Source organism: Peromyscus californicus, unplaced genomic scaffold (genome assembly GCF_007827085.1).
Source record: "Peromyscus californicus insignis strain IS unplaced genomic scaffold, ASM782708v3 Scaffold_7__1_contigs__length_154581171, whole genome shotgun sequence".
Taxonomy (NCBI): domain Eukaryota; kingdom Metazoa; phylum Chordata; class Mammalia; order Rodentia; family Cricetidae; genus Peromyscus; species Peromyscus californicus.
The window spans coordinates 103,240,112-103,259,556 of record NW_026294595.1 but is presented as its reverse complement, the minus strand read 5'-3'; the positions used below and the strand labels follow the sequence as shown (position 1 = coordinate 103,259,556).

Genomic DNA, 19,445 nt, shown 5'->3' with positions numbered 1-19,445 from the left:
AGTGTATCCACCTTCTCTAGTCTGATTTCTATTGCTGTGATAAACACCGGGGCCAAAATCAACTTCAGGGGAGCAAGGGTTTATACTTCCAGGTCACAAGCCATCATGGAGGGAAGTTAGGGCAGGAATTGAAGCAGAAACCACAGAGGATGCTGCTTAGTGGCTTGTTTCCTGGCTTATGCTCAGGTAGTTTTCTTAGACAGTCTAGGACCACCTGCCTAGGGATGGTGCTGCCCACAGTGGGCTGGGCCCTCCCACAGATAGAGGCTGCTTGCTCTTTGCTATTCTCTGTAAAGCTAAGGATGTTCCATAACAACCCTTTTCAGGAAAGAATCTTCAGGAATTTCCACAAGGCTATGAATTGCCAGGATGCTAAGCCCTTTAGCCCCCTGACTGCAAGCGATGATTGCTGGATAGTCCACAGTACACTCTTCCTTTAGCAGCCTAAATTCCCTGAAGACAAGAGACACATGATAACACAGGCTAATAATACCTATTTGCTGCTGATAAATTAATGAAGAGTAGCCGGGTGGTGGTGGCGCATGCCTTTAATCCCAGCACTCGGGAGGCAGAGCCAGGCGGATCTCTGTGAGTTCGAGGACAGCCTGGGCTACCAAGTGAGTTCCAGGACAGGTGCAAAGCTACACAGAGAAACCCTGTCTCGAAATACAAAAACAAAAACAAAACAAAAAAATTAATGAAGAGTAAGTGGGGTAATGAACCTGCCCCTCAAGACTCCCTAGAATGTTCTGAATGTTTAGTCCTCTCTAATTTTTACTACAGTGTTTGTGTCCCATTGAAAGGTGCCTTGCCTTGCTCAATCATAAACAATCCCCACAAAAACGAAAGCTTCTGAAACAGAAGGCAATCGGTAAGTCAAAAGGAAATGACTCAGCGTGCTTTCGGGGGCAGACTTACGGGAGCCCCCGAACTCGCCCACACGTGAGATATCCTGTAGCCCACCAGTTCCCCATCCTGCCGCTTAATTGGGGGCTTCATCCATCTGATGTCCACACTGTTGTTAGATTCGTTCAGGAACACGGTGACGTTTAAAGGTGCTATGGATGGAGCTGCAAGGGAAAGAGAGAAAGATGAAGAGCTACAAGGAAAGACCACATAGATTGATTTTCTTCTTGGTTATCAAGTGTTTGGGTTTCAAATGCTCTATGAAAGACCCAGACTAATGGTCAATTTCCATCTCCCCCTTCCCCCGGATTAAGGACCATTGAAATGCCACAGGAGTTTTGCGTGCCCATTTTACGTGGTGATGGAATAAAAAACAGCTTTATGCACATTGGGCAAGCATCTTACCAACTAAGCTACATCCCTGGTTCTTGTGGCAGTTTTTATAAGTAAGGGTTTTCAGAGGCTAAATCCTCAAGATTCACTTGCTATTTTAGCCACCCAGGGGAGGCTAACAACAATGAGGAAGTCTGGGAAGGAGGAGGCTGGTGCTCATGGGTTCCTCCCATAGACGCCTGGGGCATTGAAAGTGAACAAGGCTGAATGAAGACAAACTTTGTGACTCTGGGCTGGGCAGTCAGGGAATGCTGGTGAGCTCAGAATGAAGCTGTCATTATACAGTCCAGAGGCAGGCAGTTACTGGTCTGGACAGAGGTACCCAATCAGTAAGTCTGAAGTGACTGTACAGTCATCACCCAACATCTTCAAGGGATTCCTAGCGGTACCAAAGTGCCCAGGTGCTCACATACCTATGTCCTCCCACATGTTTTAAGTCATCTTTGGATTATTTATAAAACCTAACACAACGTAAATGTTATAAAATAGCTCTTATATGCCCAGGGGTGGGGTGGTGGGATGGTGATTCATTAGGCAGGCAGAGGCAGGTGGGTCTCTGAGTTCAAGGCCAGCCTGGTCTACATAGTAAGTTCCAGGATAGCCAGGGCTATGCAGAGAAACCCTGTCTTGAAAAATAAAACAAAACAAACAAAACAAAGCAAAAAAAAAAATGCAAAGAAAAGCTTGGGGCCAGAGAACGTGATTTTCTTGACTAAAGAGGTCACTAGATATCCACAGCAGGGCCTCATTCTCCATCACAGCCTATCACAGTACCAGGACCAAAGAAAGATGTTCCAAAAAAACAGTCCTTGCAGAAAATCTTCCACAGCAGCCAAAACAGCAGACAAACAAACATCTCAGAAATAACTAATATTTTGAGGAGGGGAAGGTTTCTAACCTAACAGTCTATATTCTAACCAAGTATGAGGCAAAGGCATAGAGGTCCTCACAGTTTTTACTTCTGTACACACTCTCTTGGGAAGCTACTTAAGGATGCGCTCAGCCCAGTGAGATGGTTTGGTTCAGCACATAAGATGCTCCTGTAACAGGTGAAGATGCTCTTGACCAAGTCAGATGACCTGAGTTTGACCCTCAGAACCCTCGGTGGAAGGAAAGAACTGACTCCTGCAAGTCGTCTTCTGACCTCAACACACATCTACATATGTGCACGCGCACACACACATACACACACACACACACACACATACACACACACACACACACACTCACATATAAATAAATAAATACATGAACAAATAAATAGATAAATAAATAAGTAAGTGCCATGAAAACTGGGGAATAAATCAAGAGAGATAAATATGTAGGGCAAGGCAAGAGAGTCCCGTGATGATTCCAAGGGAAGACATGGAAAGAACAACACAGAAAGATTGAAGGCATCAGTGCTGGGGATTGCATGAGGCTGAGGACAGAATGGTCTTGTCTCCACAGTAGTTAATAGCATTGCTATTCTGAGCAATGCTGTGGTCTTGCTCAACAAATCTTAAAAGCAATACCCAACAAGAACTTGTTTCCTCCAGTTGGTTTTTGGGTGGCCCATCACCCAGCTCCCAAATAAATACATGGAGACTTATTCTTACTTATGAATGCCTGGCCTTAGCTTGGCTTGTTTCTAGCCAGCTTTTCTAACTTAAATTATCCTGTTTCTCTTTAACTATGTTTGCCTCTGAGTTTTTTACTTTTTTTTTTTTTTTTTTTTTTTTTTTTTTTTTTTTGGTTTTTCAAGACAGATTTTCTCTGTTTAATAGCACTGGCTGTCCTGGGACTCCCTTTGTAGACCAGGATGGCCTCAAACTCACTGAGATCCACCTGCCTCTGCCTCCCAAGCATTGGGATTAAAGGCATGCACCACCACCGCCCAGCACCTTTCTTTATTCTATATATCTTTCTTCTCTTCTTACTCTGTGGCTGGCTGTGTGGCTGGCCCCTGGCATTCTCCTCTTCTCCTTTTCTTTGTCCTCCCTTGCTATTGACTGTTCAGCTCTTTATTAGACCAATCAGGTGTTTTAAGCAGGCAAAGTAACACAGCTTTACAGAGTTAAACAAATGCAACATAAAAAAATGCAACACATCTTTGCATCATTAAACAAATATCCCACAGCATAAATGAATGTAACACATCTTAAACTAATATTCCACAACGGTTTCCCACTGGCTCATCTGTGTCCTAAAATAAAGATCACTACTTAGAGGAAATTCTTCCAACAAGGTAGAATTCTCATGGTACTGCCAAACAGCACTAGCCATGAAAAGAGTATCCATACCAGGTGTCTTAGTCAGGGTTACTATTGCTGTGAGGAAACATCATGACCAAAAACAAGTTGGGGAGGAAAGGGTTTATTTGGCTAATACTTCCACATCATAGTCCATCACTGAAGGAAGTCAGGACAGGAACTCAAACAGGGCAAGAACCTGGAGACAGGAGCTGATGCAGCGGCCATAGAGGAGTGCTGCTTACTTATTGGCTTGCTCCTCATGGCTTACTCAGCCTGCTTTCTTATAGAACCCAGGACCACCAGCCTGGGAATGGCACCACCCACAATGGACTGGACCCTCCCAGATCGCTATTTAAGACAATACCCTGTAGGCTTGCCTACAGCCTGATCTTATGGAGGCATTTTCTTAATTAATGCTCCCTCCTCTCAGATGACTTTAGTTTGTATCAAATTGATGTAAAACTAGCCAGCACACTAGGATGCCAAGAAATCATCCCAGATAGATGTTAAAATCATCAATTATCCTAACTGTATTCTATATGATCTAAAAGTTTAGGCATGAAATATATAAGAAGCAGAAGAGAATCACAGCATGAGAGACAAAGACTAGTTAGGATTAGTAGCTGGTTAGGTAAGATGACTAAGAACAAGGTAAGATGACTGAACCAGAAGACATAAACAATAGAAACTCTCCAAAGGAAAAATGAGGATAGCAAAGGGGAGGGATTAGCAGAGCACCATTGAATGATGGGACTTCTAATGGTCTGTTGTGCACATAGCTGAAGTCCTTAAAAGAGAGGAGAGGTAAAAAGGGCAAAAATGTATGAGGAGTGGAGGTGTGTAGCTCAGTGAAAGAGCATTTGTATAATAGGCACCCAGTCCTAGGTTCGGTCTCCCATACTGTGAGGGCAAGATGACAGGCCAAATTCTCCCAGATGTGATACAAACGATAATCACAGAGATGCAAGGAGTCCAATGGCCTTCGAGCACAAGGAATATTAGTAAAACGAAGCTAAAGGATATAATTGTTAAATTGTTCAAAGTCAGCACTAAGGGAAGAAACGGAAACAAAGCACATCTTACACACAGAAAACCAAAGTCAAGTTTACCACCAACATGACATTGGAAACAAAGCAAGAAAGGAAACAGTGGAGCACTGTAACACACTAAAAGGAAAAACAAGAACTCTCCCTCCCCCTTCTCTTAAAAAAAGAAAAAACAAACCCAAACCTCTCCATACTATTTACTTTTTGCTGCTGTAGTAAAGCATCACCACCTTGGCAGAGGGAAGGGTTTATCTTATCTTACACTTCCAGGTCACACCCCGTTACTGAGGGATATTAGGGCAGGAACTTTTAGGGCCGGAACCTGCAGTAGAAACCATGGAGGGATGAACTGCTGTTGCTCTTTTGATCTCTGGCTGAGCAGGAGGGTCTCTAAGAGTTCGAGGCCAGTCTGGACTACCTAGCAAGTTCCAGGCCAGCCAAGACCATACAGTGAGACCCTGTCTCAAACAAACAACCTAATTAGAACATCCTCTAGACAACTGTGGAGCTAGAATTTTATATAATTAAAAAATGACTTTTCCCCCCTTGGGTTGCCTGCTATGAATAAAAACTGTGTGCATTATATGTCAATTGAAAATAATACTGGCTTTGAGAATGGTGCCACCATCTTCCTATGTAAAGGAAAATGCTAAATGCACATAGTACAGATAAGGTTTTTAGGTGTTTTTTTGTTTTTTAAATTAAGTCTCTTAAATGACTAAGAAACAATTTTCTTTCCTATCTTATTGGCCACCCCACTAAAATGCACCCGACTAGCAGAGTGCATACAACATCAGGCTGTTGGGAAAGGTTTGCCTGATGACATGCCACTGGGGGGAAATGTTCATTGTGTATCTCAGGAATTACCTCCTTCTGTCGTGCTGGCCGGAGTCCAGGGGCTTACTGCAGACCAGCCAATTTCGTTCCGACAGGACACACCGATGCTGTAATTAGCCAGGGCTTGCAGCTGCTGGATTTCATACAGATGTGGCGAAGCAGAGGTATTAAAAACCATGACTGAGCCGTTACTCAGCAGGTCAGCTTCCTTGACCTGAATGAACAGTACAGATGTGGACCAGCATTAGTCAGGTGGGGGGAATGTCAGGCTTGGGCACACAAATGTTGGATGCACGTAGCCCTTCCTCTGTGCCGGAGGAAGGACCTGTTTTCATTCAGGACACACACAAAATTTCCCATCAGCATTGCTTCTGTTACTCATGAGGGCAACAACTGAAGCCCTCAGGAAAATGTCTACGCTGCGGAGCTTCACTGAGGCGGGCAACAGACAGACAGTTACTGTGATAATTATATTATTAATACATTAATAATTATAACTCGCCCTGTACTCAAATAGAAAGTAGCCCCTCTCCTCCCAGATCCACTTGAGTTCTTAATCTAGTCTTTTGTTTCATAGTATCTGGCCCTTGAAATAATTTCCAGATCTCCTTTTAGAGGATGGATTCCTTGACTTTTGTCATCATTATTGTTTGATGATAACATGAAAAGCAAGCACAAAATATCATTCAAGTATGCTTTTTAGTACTTCATAAGGAGTGACATGCTTGTGTGTGTGTGTGTGTGTGTGTGTGTGTGTGTGTGTGTGTGTGTGTGTGTGTTTTAGAGACACTATATCACCATGTACTTCTGACACAGTACCAATGGCTTTGCTCAGATTTTACTATTCCTATGTCATTTATCATGGATTTAAAAGCTCACAACTTGGGGTTGGGGAGATGGCTCAGCAGTTCAGAGCACTGGCTGCTCTTTCAGAGGACCCTAGGTTCAATTCCCAGCACCCACATGCTTGTGAGCTAGCAGATGTGGGTTCTAGGAAATGAATTAAGGTCCTCTGGAAGAGCAGGCAGCATTCTTAATCACTGAGCAATCTCTCCGGTCCCCCTTTAAAGCTTTTTATTAGCATCTGTTAATTATACATAATAATGGGTTTCATTATAACGTTTTCAGACATGTATATAAGTGTGTTTTGATTATATTCAGTCCCCATCACATTCTCTTGTTCCCTCCACTCCCTTCCTCGCCCTGGTCTCCCTTCTGTTATGTCTTTTTTTTTTATTTTATTTTATGTGTATGAATGTTTTGCCTGTATGAATGTGTGTGCACTATACGCATGCCTGGTGTTAGCAGAGGTCAGAAAAAGGTACCAGATCCCCGGAACTGGAGTTTCAGGCAGTTCTGAGCCTTCGTGTGGGTGCTGGGACCCCAACCTGGGTCATGGCAAAAGTAAATAATACTGCTAACACCTGAGCCATCCTCCAGCACTGCCATGGCTTGTGGGGTGTGTGTGTGTGTGTGTGTGTGTGTGTGTGTGTGTGTGTGTGAAATGAGTTTCATTAGGATTGGTTACAGGAGCGTGGGGGGGGGGGTTATTTACAGAACCACGGGCACCTTACCAGTGGGGGGCGGGGAAAAAAGAGTACCTCCTGGAGCAATCATTTACTGCCTACAAAGCTCAAGGAGGAGTGAGGCCCATGAGCTGTTCCCTGCTAACAATTAACTGCCTATCTAGTCTCAGGAAGGAGGAAGGCCTTGCCAGCACCACCCCACTCAATGACAGGATGTTGGTGGGCCCAGCTTTGCGCAGGTCTTGTGTAGGTGACCACAGCTACAGAATTCAAGAGTGCAACGGCCTTGTCATGCTGGGAAGACCACTGAACCACATTTTAAATTTCCAGCATTATATCTTGTTCCAGGAAGAACCATCTGTATTAGTCAGGGTTCTCTAGAGGAACAGAATGGATAGAATATATACAAAGGTGATTTATTAGAATGGCTTACAGGTGGTGGTCCAGCTAGTCCAACAATGGCTGTCTACCAATGGAAGGTTCAAGAACCCAGTAATTGTTCAGTTCACGAGGCTGGATGTCTCAGCTAGCCTTTAGTCTATGCCAGAATCCTGAAGAAGTCGGCTCCAATGTCAGTGTAGGAGTGGACTTGCAGATGAGAGCAAGAGCAAGGAGGCAGAGAGTGGAAGCAGCCTTCTTCCACGTCCTTTATGTAGGCTGCCTGCAGAAGGGGTGTCCCAGATTAAAGGTGGGTCTCCCACCTCAGAAGATCTGGATTAAAAGTGGGTCTTCCCACTTCAAATGATTTAATTAAGAAAAAAAAAAGTCTCTCCCAGGTGTGCCCAGCTGCCTGGGTTTTAGTTATCCAGATGTGGTCAAGTGGACAACCGAGAATAGAATCGCACCTTCTTTCTATCTTCTTTTCACATTCCAGTTGGAAACCCTGGTCACGTTGACTTCTGAGGTAAGTAGTAAGTAGGTGTTGAAGAAAGTCAAAATCTTCCTCAAGAGAATCAAGATTCTGAGGCTATCGGAAAATTCTTATGCAGCAATTTACATTTGAGGAGGAAACTGAGGTTTGAGGCACAGGCTATCTTGCAGGAAGATCCTGTCACCCTTGAATGGCCACACTCCTTTTCTTCTGGGCGAGGCTGAGTTCCACGAGCTTATTACACTGTAGATATTGCTTTTCCAGCTTCCTGGTTCTGTTTCTACACTCATTCTCAGGCTGTTTTATGGAGGAATACACATCTTCTACAAACATGGCCTCAGGAACCTCCCCACTGTTGGCGTCGCTTCTTCTTAAAGACCTGTGATCTGTCGTCATCGGGCAGAGCTGGGGACTGAACTGCAGACCAACACACGTGCTAGGCAACTGCCTGCCACTGAGCTACATACACCTGAGTCTCCTTAAAGCTTCCGTTTTGAGAGTCTTGATCAGTAGCCCAGGCTGTTGACAAACTTATGTTCATTCCCCCTTCTCGGTCTTCAAGTAGCTGTATTTCTAGCACACTGGGATTGGCTGCCACCATGCCCCTGCAATGCTCTGTCCTCATTCTGTGAAGTTGCCTTGAGTTGGCTTTAGTAATGCTGAGTGGTCCTTTACGCTTATTTCTCTCCACTCTAACAGAAACTCAACCTTAAGAGCTCACACAGTTGGCATATGTTTTAGGAGAAGCTGGGAAACACAGGAAAGGACGGTTTCTATCTCATTCAGAACACCTTTCTCTAATCTCCTTAAAATGTTAATCTCCTTGTCTTTACCTCCCCCAAACTCCACAATCTCCTCCACACTGCCCTTCAGATCTATGTTTACAGAGCAAGAGAACAGGATTCTCAGCTCAAATCTAGTCCTTGGCCAAACTATCCCCTGTCCCCTTATGCATACTTCCTGTTTGGGAATGGGGTTATGGGGGAGTTTGGAAGTGGTTTCTCTGGTACATGTACGTATAAAATAAATAAAAAGACAGAACAGTAGTGGGTAAAACAGAAGCAACCAAAAGCAATTTTTTTGGGGAAAAAAAAATCTTTAATCCAAAAAGATGAATTTCCCTTAATAATGGAGGTACAATTAAGGCCATGGATGGAGTGTTGTTATGTCAGGATAGGTGCATTTGCAGTTTAGCACCAGGACCATAAATAGACATTTTGGAATATTTTGGAATTCCCTGGTGGATACCATGAGGGTGGCATGGAGACCGAGTTCCACCTCTGACTCAGACCTCATGGGTGACAAGAAGGTACCAGCTGGCCTGAGAAGCCACCACTGTTCAAGGAACAGGGGCCATGTGCTTATCTTGGGGGTGGCTTTTTGGCAGAAATTACTTTTTGTTCTTTCATATTAAACTATGCGCTGACTTCCTGGTGACCAACCACTAAAACTAAGGTGGAGGAGACCTTTGGCTCTCTGCCCCAATCCCATTTCCGGAACCCTATTTGCAGGCAGGTTCTTGGGAAAACAGAGACTTTCTAAAATGGTCCTCCTCTGTGGACTCTGGGGAGGAAAGAGGGCATAAAATGGCAAGAAGCATGTGAAGCAGTTAAAGATAGAAATGGAGTGTGTGTCCCAAAATGGGGGGAGAAAGAAACCAGTCAGGATCAAAGGACGTGAACGGGTGTGTCCCGATAGTGTGCAGTCCAAATCCATCCAAAACATTCATTGTTACTGAGTCAGAGTTTAAAATGGTGATGAACTACAGCCCATTTGGTCCCTTCAGGAAGGGCACACACCACATACAACCTCTAGGCTCCCTGCAGGGCGTCTATAGGAAACAAAGGGTACTCTATTGAGTGTGAAGTTCAAAAATAAAAACCAGGTTTTAATACAGGTGAATAAGGAGATTGCTTGTGTCGTTAAACTGGCTTTCCAATGCCATTTGCTCGTTTAACAATTCCACCAGAGATGGGAGGGAGAAAGAGTGAAGGGAGGCTGAGCTAGCTGGTGGTTTGAGTGCAGAATGACCACATCTGACATCACACGGTCCCAGGTGGGCGAGAGGAGCCCGTCAGTCGTCTGCCCTGGGATGCTTTTCATATAGGCCGTGACTGTGCAAAGCCACAGCACAGTCAGAGAGAACGGGCTAAGCTGGTGTTGGAGTCTTCACCTCCCAGAGTGCTCCGGTGCTTTCAGACACCGGCTGTCTCACCCCACCGTACATCTACCCTGAGGCTCGCTCTCTCAAAGCGGTGGTTGCAGTAGCCATTCTCTCTCTCTCAGCGTCTCCCTGAAGCCCACCACTCTCATGAGGGAAGGTATGCCATACCCTCTCTGCTCCTCAGTTTAGCAACTTGAACTTGCAGCCTCTCAGAAGGCTGTCTGTAACTTCAGCTATGTCTGTAAGAATAAATGTCAACACCCATCCCCTCCCTGTACTCTACAGCGGAGCTCTGAACTCACACAGAGCCAAACTGATAGAATGGCCGGGCAGCAGTGGTGCACGCTTTTAATCCCAACACTCGGGAGGCAGAGGCAGGGGAATCTTTGTGAGTTCGAGGCCAGCCTGGTCTACAGAGTGAGTTCTAGGAAAGGCGCAAAGCTACACAAAGAAACCCTGTCTCAAAAAACTAAAAAAAAAAAAAAAAAAAAAAAAAAAAACAACCTGATAGAATTAAAGGGAGAAAAGTTTAAAAAATAAGAGTTGAGACCCTAACTCTCACTCACAGTTACGGACAGAAACATTAGACAGAAGACCAACAGGGATACAAGACAAAGACAATGGACCAACTGGGCGAAACTGTAACACACAGAACATTCCTGCCAGCTGGTTTACATCATCTCTAGTCCTCGGCAGTCTCCAGGACAGGACACACTATGTCATTAAACAAGCCTTAATAGATTTTAAATGACTGAAACCAGTCTAAGCATTTTCTAATGGAACATTAGAAATAAACAAAGAGGCTGAGGAAGGAGACGGTTCAGTGGGTAAGAACACTTGCCGCGCAGGCTTGCAAACCCAAGTTCAAATCAGCAGTACCCAGGTAAAAGGCTGAATGCGACTGCACACACAGACTCTTGTAGCCCCAGGGCTGTGGGAGCAGAGGCAGGAGGATCTCCAGGGCTTGCTGACTGCCAGCCTTGCTCCAGGTTTCAGTGAGAGATGCTGTCTCAAAAGAACTGGTGGGGAGTGACAGGGCAGGACATCCGACAGGCTCCACACACGCATGACATACATGTTTGTACATCACACACACATAAAAGAATAATAAAAAATTAAAGGCATGGGATTTAAACACATTCCTAAATAATCAGGAAAACAAAAAATCATAAGGAAAAAGAAAAAACAAAAACCAACAAGAAACCATTGAGATGAATGAAAACATAGTAAAACAAAAATCTCATGGGATACAGCTCAAGCCATATTTATAGGGAAATGGATAGGACAGATGTGCAGCATAAATGCCTATATTAAATTTCTCTCAACTAGGCATGATGGCACAAGCCTGTAATGCCCTTTGGAGGCAGAAACAGGAAGAGTAAGAGTTCATGATTATTTATGGCAATAGTGAGTGGAAGGCCAGTGTAGACTACACGAGGCTGTCTTTAAAGCATTCATTAAGCAGTCAATTGGGAGGATTTCCTGGTGAGAGACTGTAGACACAAGAAGGGCTAGCACTTACAGTGCTTGGGAGATTTACAAATACAGCTGGGCAGGAATTAAACAAGGCTGGGAACGGCAGGGTGAAGACAGATACATTTTTAGAGATAATGCATGTTTTTATTTTCCAGAGAAGGAACAGCTGTCAGATAAGAGTAGGAGGCACCAAGAGCAGGGAAATTAATTCCAGTTGGTATGAAAAACATCTAGTTATCAACACAAAGTTCTCTGGAAGTCACTTCTTCAAACTGAGTTGGAATAACGAACCTATGTTAGATTAATGTGTTTGTCTTTTTAAAATTTAATTATTTATTATTATTATAATAATAACGCTTGTGCCTTGATACACAAGTGGAGGTCAGAAGACAATTTTTAGGACTCAGTTCTTTCCTTCTACTGTGGATCCCAGGGATCAAACTCAGGCCGTCAGGTTTGTGTGGCATCTCGCTGGCCTGGTTAACAAGGTTTTAGTGAAAAAACCAGATATTCAGGAAACTAAGGATAACTCTGTCCCCAAGGCAGAACGCACTCATCCTGGCAGCAGACAGTCCCCAGGTGACTGGTGACTAGCTCCTACACACTGTGTCTGATCTGACTGTGGAGTTAGTAGCTCTAGCTCTGATGCTGGCATCCGATCTTCATGGACCTGAATTCTTATCCTATCACTCATAGACAGGTGAGTGTGCCCAGTCCACAGTGCTAGTGTGTTTTAAGCAAGAGATACATATCCACAGAATGAATGCCTTGGCTCCAGTGGGGACTCAGTAGTAATAGCGTTCTTGCCCGCTTCTGTTTTCCGGAAAGGAGCACTCAAGAGCACAGCTTATATCATGACAAGGTACCATTCAGGGCGACTCACCCATATTTCTCCCTGCCCTGTTTCCTAGTAACTTTAGGTACAGTTAAAAGAGCAGAAGATTCTACAGGGCCAGCAATCCCCACATTTCCTTTCCCCAAGAGACAGTGGCTAAGGGGTTTCATTTATCAGCACACGTGACCCACCTTGGGCTGGTGCCTGTCCCTCATAGCACCAGGGGAGGAAGAGCTATACTGGGAGGTGTGTAGCCTCCTGAACCCTTGGTCACAAACCGGCTCTCATTCAAGGGGGATTTTTGTAATTTATATGAATCTTTGTAATTTATAACAAAATATCCCTGGCCTCATGACCTTTGTCCTTGGAGACATGTTTCTCTCCTGGGTGGACCTGGGCCCATAAAGCAGCATTGTGGCCAGAGCATCAGAAACAGCCTGTGATGGTCGACACTGAGGAGGGGTGGAAGGACTTCTGAACAGAAGTGGAGAAATACCTTCCATGCCTGCCCTGGGGAGGAGGAAGGAAAGCCAGAGAGCATCACACAGAACCACACAACCCCTTCCCTCTCTGTTATGGAGATTTACCTGAATGCTGCAGTTCTGAAATGGGGAGTATCCATCAAAACCTGGGACCCAGGAGACCAGGATGCTGTGTGCTGTGCTGCTGAGGATGTGGACTTCAGTTGGCGGGGAGGGAATTGCTATGGAAAAACAAAGACACACACATACAATCACCCCAGGGGGCCACAGGCATCAAACCAGCGGTTCTCTCAACCTGTGGGTCCTAACCCCGTTGGGAGTCAAACAACCATTTCACAGGGGTCATCTAAAACCATCGAAAAACACAGATATTTACATTATGATTCAAGGGTCCCAACCCCTTTGGGGGTCAAACAACCCTTTCACAGAGATCATCTAAGACCATCGGAAAACAGTTATTTACATTATGATTCATAACAGTAGCAAAATTACAGTTATGAAGTAACAGTGAAAATAATTTTACGGTTGGGGGTCACCACAACATGAGGAACTGTATCAAAGGGTCACAGTTAGGAAGGCTGAGAACCACTGATTTAGACCAAGGTGGTCTTGGTTGCACTGACCTAAGTTTTAACATAAATGAAAGTCAGAAACACAAGTTTGGCCTCAGTGCTGGGGGGACAAGGCAGATGGACCAGAAGTTCAAGGTAATCTTGTCTTAAAATGAACACATAGAAATCCCATAAGCCTTGGAAACAGGATTGAATTTTTAAAGAAATTTTGGGTGAGAGTTTGCCTTAAGTATACATTTTCATGCTTCCCATTTTATACTTGTTTAACCTTAGGAAAAGGTCTTTCCAAGTCTACACCCACTGGAGGATTTCTGAGATTCCCAACATGCCTTTGGAAACTGTAATAGCGGAATTTGTAGAGAGGAAGGAAGTTATACACTTCCTCCAGGAGTCACTTTTAGTTTGACTTTTTTTTTTTTGCAATGAACTCTTACAAAATGCCATTTCATATCCTTCACCCAGTTGATTTACTGAAACTGAAATCAGAATCTTTTAGGACTATAACTCCTTCCGTAGTTTTAAATTCCCTTCTCTACATGCCCAACCTTTAACTTATTAGTCAACATATTCCACTTTTTCCTTGTGTTTCTTTGATTTCCCAAGGATAAGAGAAAAGAACCATGAACCCATTATTTACTCTTCACTATCTCAAAATCAGAACCCAATATTGATTCTCCACTATCTAAAGATCAGACAGTAAAACATAAAATGTGCTTGTGTTTCTGTGAGCTAGAATGATGATATAAAGATAAGGCAGAATTTGCTTGCAGGTTTTCCTTTCCTTCCAGGTTCTGGGTTTAAATACCTGCTGCTACACAGGAGAAGAAGGACAAGGTGATGAACTGCCATGTCTCTGCTTTGACGCTGTTACTGTCGATCAGCTGCCCAGGGAGCTCCCATCTAGGGAAACGCAAGCTCACGGGAGGTAAGATGGAGAGGAAGGGAGAGGAGGAGACAGATGGGCCCCCCTCTTCTTTGCTCTCAGCTTCCAGTTCTAAGGCTCCCTCTTGTAAGACCTGGATCGGGTTCAGCTGACCCAATCTTCATATCAGGGTCCCTGGCAGGCCCATCTCTGGGCTCCTCAAGGGAAAAGTGAAAACAGAAGTAGTTTTCCAGCTTATTCTCCCCCCTGTGCTCAGCAGGACGACACCAGCTAACGCCTGGCAATGACTTACGCGCCAAGGACTGCTGTAACTGTTTTACTTGTACCAAATCAAGCCTCAAACAGGTGGGCTTTATAATTACCCCTGTTTTCTTCTTCCAAAACAGCACTGACACCAAGGAGCAGGGACCTGTCCACTGTTACAAACAAGTCAGTGGGTACCGCAGACCCCCAGGGGTGGTGGGGAGCCCTGGCCTTCCTGCTCACCTTTGATGTTGATCTGCACACCCTTGGACACCGTCAGCCCTTTGTCATTGTGGGCCTCACAGCTGAAGACTGCTGTCTCTGTCAGACCTGGGGCGGAAGGACACTCATGAGATTCGAAGCAGAGAAACAGGTTGCCCTGGACTGGAAATCTGTGGCTTTGCCAGCTTTTATTTCCTGGGTCATAGCTTCTAGCCTGAAATACAATATTCATTTAAAAATTGTGCTAGCTATAGAAAGATAAACCTGAGAAGAAACTACAGGTACCCAGAGCAGGGCAGCCCTGGACCCAGAGGCAGCTGCCTTCATTCATTCAATCTCTGAATGCCGAGGTAATGTCATTCAGACTTCTTTCTTTTTTTTTTTTTTAAGGGGGGTGGGGGGGGGGTAAAAGACATGGTCTCTCTATGTAGTTCTGGCTGTCCTGGAACTCATTCTGTAGATCAGCCTGAACTCTGTAGACCAGCTTAAACTCACAGGGATCCACCTGCCCCTGTCTCCTGAGTGCTGGGATTAAGGTGTGCCCCACCACATCCAGCCAGAGTTTAGTCACAAATACAGCAGACAACACACAAGCACATGGGAACCGTGAAAGAGTTCATCACAGAGATGCAAAGGAAAGTGTTTCCAAGGGCCAAGGCTGGAGCAGTCAGAGCAAGAAAATAACGCAGCGGTGAATTACAACCCAAGGTATGCAATAAAGTTTTAAGTGGTGTGTATTGATAAAAAGGGCAGGTTAAATAAATGGAAGGTAACAGACAAGTTTCCCACAAAGACAACCTCCAATGGTCTAAGTAAATTCTCCTTCCTTGAGGAAGTAGGCGGAAGCATGGCGTGGGAAAAGTGAGAATGAGGGCACACTCAGGATGGAGAACCTGACCACGCCCATCCCTGCCAGGCTGGTCAAGGTTCACGCCTGCAGTGACCGGTCATGTCGACAGAATGTACCCCGGGATGATGGAAATGGCGACTTCGCTTCTGTAACATTCCTCTTGAAGCACAAAAGTTTGTTCTGTCCATATGAAAAGTATCAGCCAGGCCCGTGGGACGGTCTACAAAACACCTGACCAGTAATCCTCAAAACCACCCAGGCCAAGGAAAACAAGGACCACGAGGTGCCTGATCAGACAGAAACAGATCGTGGAGTAGAGTGTGACATCCTGGATGGGATTCTGGGACAGAAAAGGGACAGGAATTAAAATCTAAGAAAATCTGAATGTTGGCTAATAAAAATGTATCAGAATTGAGACATCAGTGGTAACCAATTTATCACACCAATGCAGGATGTTAATAACAGGGACGTGCAGATGGGGTATATTCAGATTCTTTGTTCTTTTTTTTTTTGCTTTTTCGAGACAGGGTTTCTCTGTGTAGCTTTTGCACCTTTCCTGGAACTTACTTGGTAGCCCAGGCTGGCCTCGAACTCACAGAGATCTGCCTGGCTCTGCCTCCTGAGTGCTGGGATTAAAGGCATGCGCCACCACCGCCCGGCTTTGTTCTATCTTAACAGTTTCCTTTAAGTGTGTTTTTTTGTTGTTGTTGTTGTTTGTTTTGTTTTGTTTTTATTGTGTGTATGTGTGCAAGTGCGTGCATGTCATGGCGCATGTATAGAGGTCCGAGAACAACTTTTAGGAGTTGATGCACCTTGTTGAAATAGAGTTTCTCTTGTTTCTGCCACTGTGCAACCCCCTCCTGGCTAGCTGGTTCATGATTTTCAGGCAATTCCCTGTCTTTGTGCCTCATCTCATCCTAGGAGTGCTGGGATTACATATGAGCGCCTTGCCGTTGAATTCAGCCTTTTCTGGGGGTTCTGGGAGTGGGGAATTCAGATTGGTGCTTCATCTGCTGACCACGCCCCAGCGCAATTTCCACAGTTTTACTGCAAAATCTAAAACTATTTTAAAATGTAAAAGGTTTTTTTTAAAACAAACACACAAACTAACCTATATGCATCATGCAGTTGGTCTGGAAACTTCTATATCTCTAGGACACAAAAGCAGTATTATTATAAATTGAAGATAGACACCTTTTTTACAAACAGGCCACAACTTGCTCTTACCTATAAAGCTTATTTTGGATGCTGGAGAGATGTCTCAGTGGGTAGAGCATATACTACTCTCACAGAGGATCACGGTTTGGTTCCCATGTCAGGTAGCTCACAATTTTCCCCAACTTCTAGAGGATCCCATAGCCTCTTTGGGCATTTGGCTCACTTGCACTCCCAGGCACATATACCCACATACGGACACATACATAATTACAAACAAACAAACTTATTTAGTTTTCTTTGGTCTACTACATAGGGAATTTTCCATTCTGATATCTGAAAATTCTCAGCTTGTTACTAATGCACTGAACTTGAGAAATGAAAGGGAGGGGGAAAAAAAACTGTCTACAGGAGAGCAGCAGTCATTAAGCCTAGGAAAGTTGTCCAGTATCGATACCCATGTGGCCAGGACTGGGTCAGGGCTGCAGTCAAGTGGTCATTATGTGGCAGAGGATTGTGTTTGGAGAAGTTGTAACAGAAAAAAAGAGCAACTCTGATCCCCCACCACCACCACCCCGACACACACACACACACACACACACACACACACACACACACACACACACAGTGCAGGTAAATTCCTGTTACTTTCCACTCAGATGGAAGGCTCTCCCTGGTGTCGGAGTTTTCCTGACTAGGCATGGCCCCTCAGTGGAAAAATCAACCCTGCATTTCTGTCCTATGACTCTCACGGTGACTTTCCCTTTCTTTATAAAATATTACACTGAGAATGTGACAGATATTTACTTTTCTGAGATGGGGAGTATTTCCCTCACACTGGAGGGAAATCCTAAAGTGGATTGCTTAATTCAATTTTCTTGACACTCTAAAGCACCCAGTACAGCGACTTCGGGCAGGAGCCACGTCTTTGTGTATTTGATCACGTCCTCTCAGGTGAATGATGAAAATTCTGCTCCTGATTTGTATGGTGACTGAAGCAAATAATTAGTTCTCTGAAAACGAGGATTTGATCTCACACCCCTTACTTGAATCTATAAAGGATGCTTGGGAATGAACGCTCCGTAGGAGGGGGAGGGGCGTCCTTAGCTCGTCTGTTTGCTTCCTCCTAATTCTGTAAAGTATGTGTAGTCTCTCAGAAATTCTGATGTCTACAATGCAAAGGTTTTTATGATTTAAACAGCTGAATAAAATGCAGTTGTAGAGAGCTTGGGAGCTGGTTAGAATCTAGGACCTTGAGCATATCTAATCCCCAAACCCACCTGCAACATTTTGATAGGGACATCAGCCACTGAAATCACTCCTCCTCCAAGAGTGGAAATTTTCCACCATGATTTTCTACTTCTCCTAGGAAGTCTATTCTAACAGCATCCACGTGTGTGCTTGAAAATCTTTGAAAAATTACCTTATGATTTGCCTCATTTTGTATTGATTATACCTTATAATAATTATCAGGATGCAACTAATTATTATAAATAATTCCACTTTTCTTTTGTCAATGATGAGGATGACACCCAAGACTTCATGCATGACTGACATGCTACATCCCCCCCCCCCCCCCCCCCCGCAATGTATCTCCTTTGCCAGATCAAATTGGAATTCTTTGTGCATGTAGTCTAAAAAGTCCTTAACCCCGAGACAAAGTACCACAGCTGCTCTTCCCAGAGTCGGGTCCAGACTTTTAGAGATCCCAGGGACACTTGCCCTCAAAAGTTGGCTTATTCTCATGATAATAATGTTGCTTTCCTTTTCATGCTCATTATTTCATGAATGTATGAAGGAATTTTCCAGAGGCTGATGTCATACAATGATGTCACAGGTTACTGGTCAGTGGAACATGGGCTTGGGCATCTCTGTCTTAAAAATTTTCCATTGTACTTTCTAATTCAGTAACCAGAAAAGCATAACTAGTATAAAAATTGTTTTAAGACTTAAAGGGACCCTGACACCAAAGTCTTTGAAAGCTGATGTCCCCCTGAGATTCTGGGGGAGGGTGGGCGGAGGCACCAACTTCTGGAAAAGGGAGGAAGAACTTAGAGACAAAAGGCAGGTGGGAAACAACAGCAACAAACAAACAAACAACCCTGTGTGGCATCGGTCGGTCGGGCTTTGATCTTAGGAAAGAGAATGCACACAGAATGAGGAGCAAGTCACAGTGTGGGGTCCATTCCGCCACTGCCCATGTGACAGCCAGGCCTCTGGCTGTGAGGCTGCAACATTCCTCTTACCCTCCTGATCCCCCAGAGGTGTCTCCCCATCCTACCAGCTCCCAAGAACCTGCAATACTTGACTCTCATTTAGAAAAATTAAGTTTGGGCTCCATCAGAAGACACAGGGGTTTTACTAATTCATTCATTAATTCATTTGTTTTAGGTACAGTAGATGTCTGCAGGCTAGTACCTACCTATCATTTGATTTCAATTATTCTTAACAAAACTTTCAGGAAACATGCATGGCGCATGAACTACAAAATATCACTTTCCAATCTGAGCAAGAGAGGAAGAGACGGCCCAAAGGCAAAACAGGTTTATTTCACTGAAATCCGGTATTTCATTGTAGCTCCCTTGAGGGAGGACAACCACCTCACTGCTCCATCCTCAAAAGCGGACTAGTGTTTAAAGTGAAGCTGGCCACCACGGGACTTAATTTTAGATCAAGCAGGAAGTCATTTTTTTCTCTTTGTATTTTTTTTTCCAAAGTGTACACAAGGTCAGAAAAACAGTTTGTAGCGG

General features: G+C 44.4%; 1 protein-coding gene across 1 annotated transcript in view; it reads right to left on the bottom strand.

Annotated features, from left to right (window-relative positions):
• The window catches only part of Mertk (MER proto-oncogene, tyrosine kinase), a 107,114-nt gene that overhangs the window by 41,022 nt on the left and 46,647 nt on the right, over window positions 1–19,445 (bottom strand). The window contains exons 5-8 of the mRNA XM_052723981.1: window positions 14,712–14,798; window positions 12,876–12,991; window positions 5,447–5,630; window positions 919–1,070 (exon numbers count right to left, since the gene is read on the bottom strand). Coding sequence (XP_052579941.1) covers window positions 919–1,070; window positions 5,447–5,630; window positions 12,876–12,991; window positions 14,712–14,798 — 539 coding nt within the window. The remainder of the gene's footprint in view (window positions 1–918; window positions 1,071–5,446; window positions 5,631–12,875; window positions 12,992–14,711; window positions 14,799–19,445) is intronic.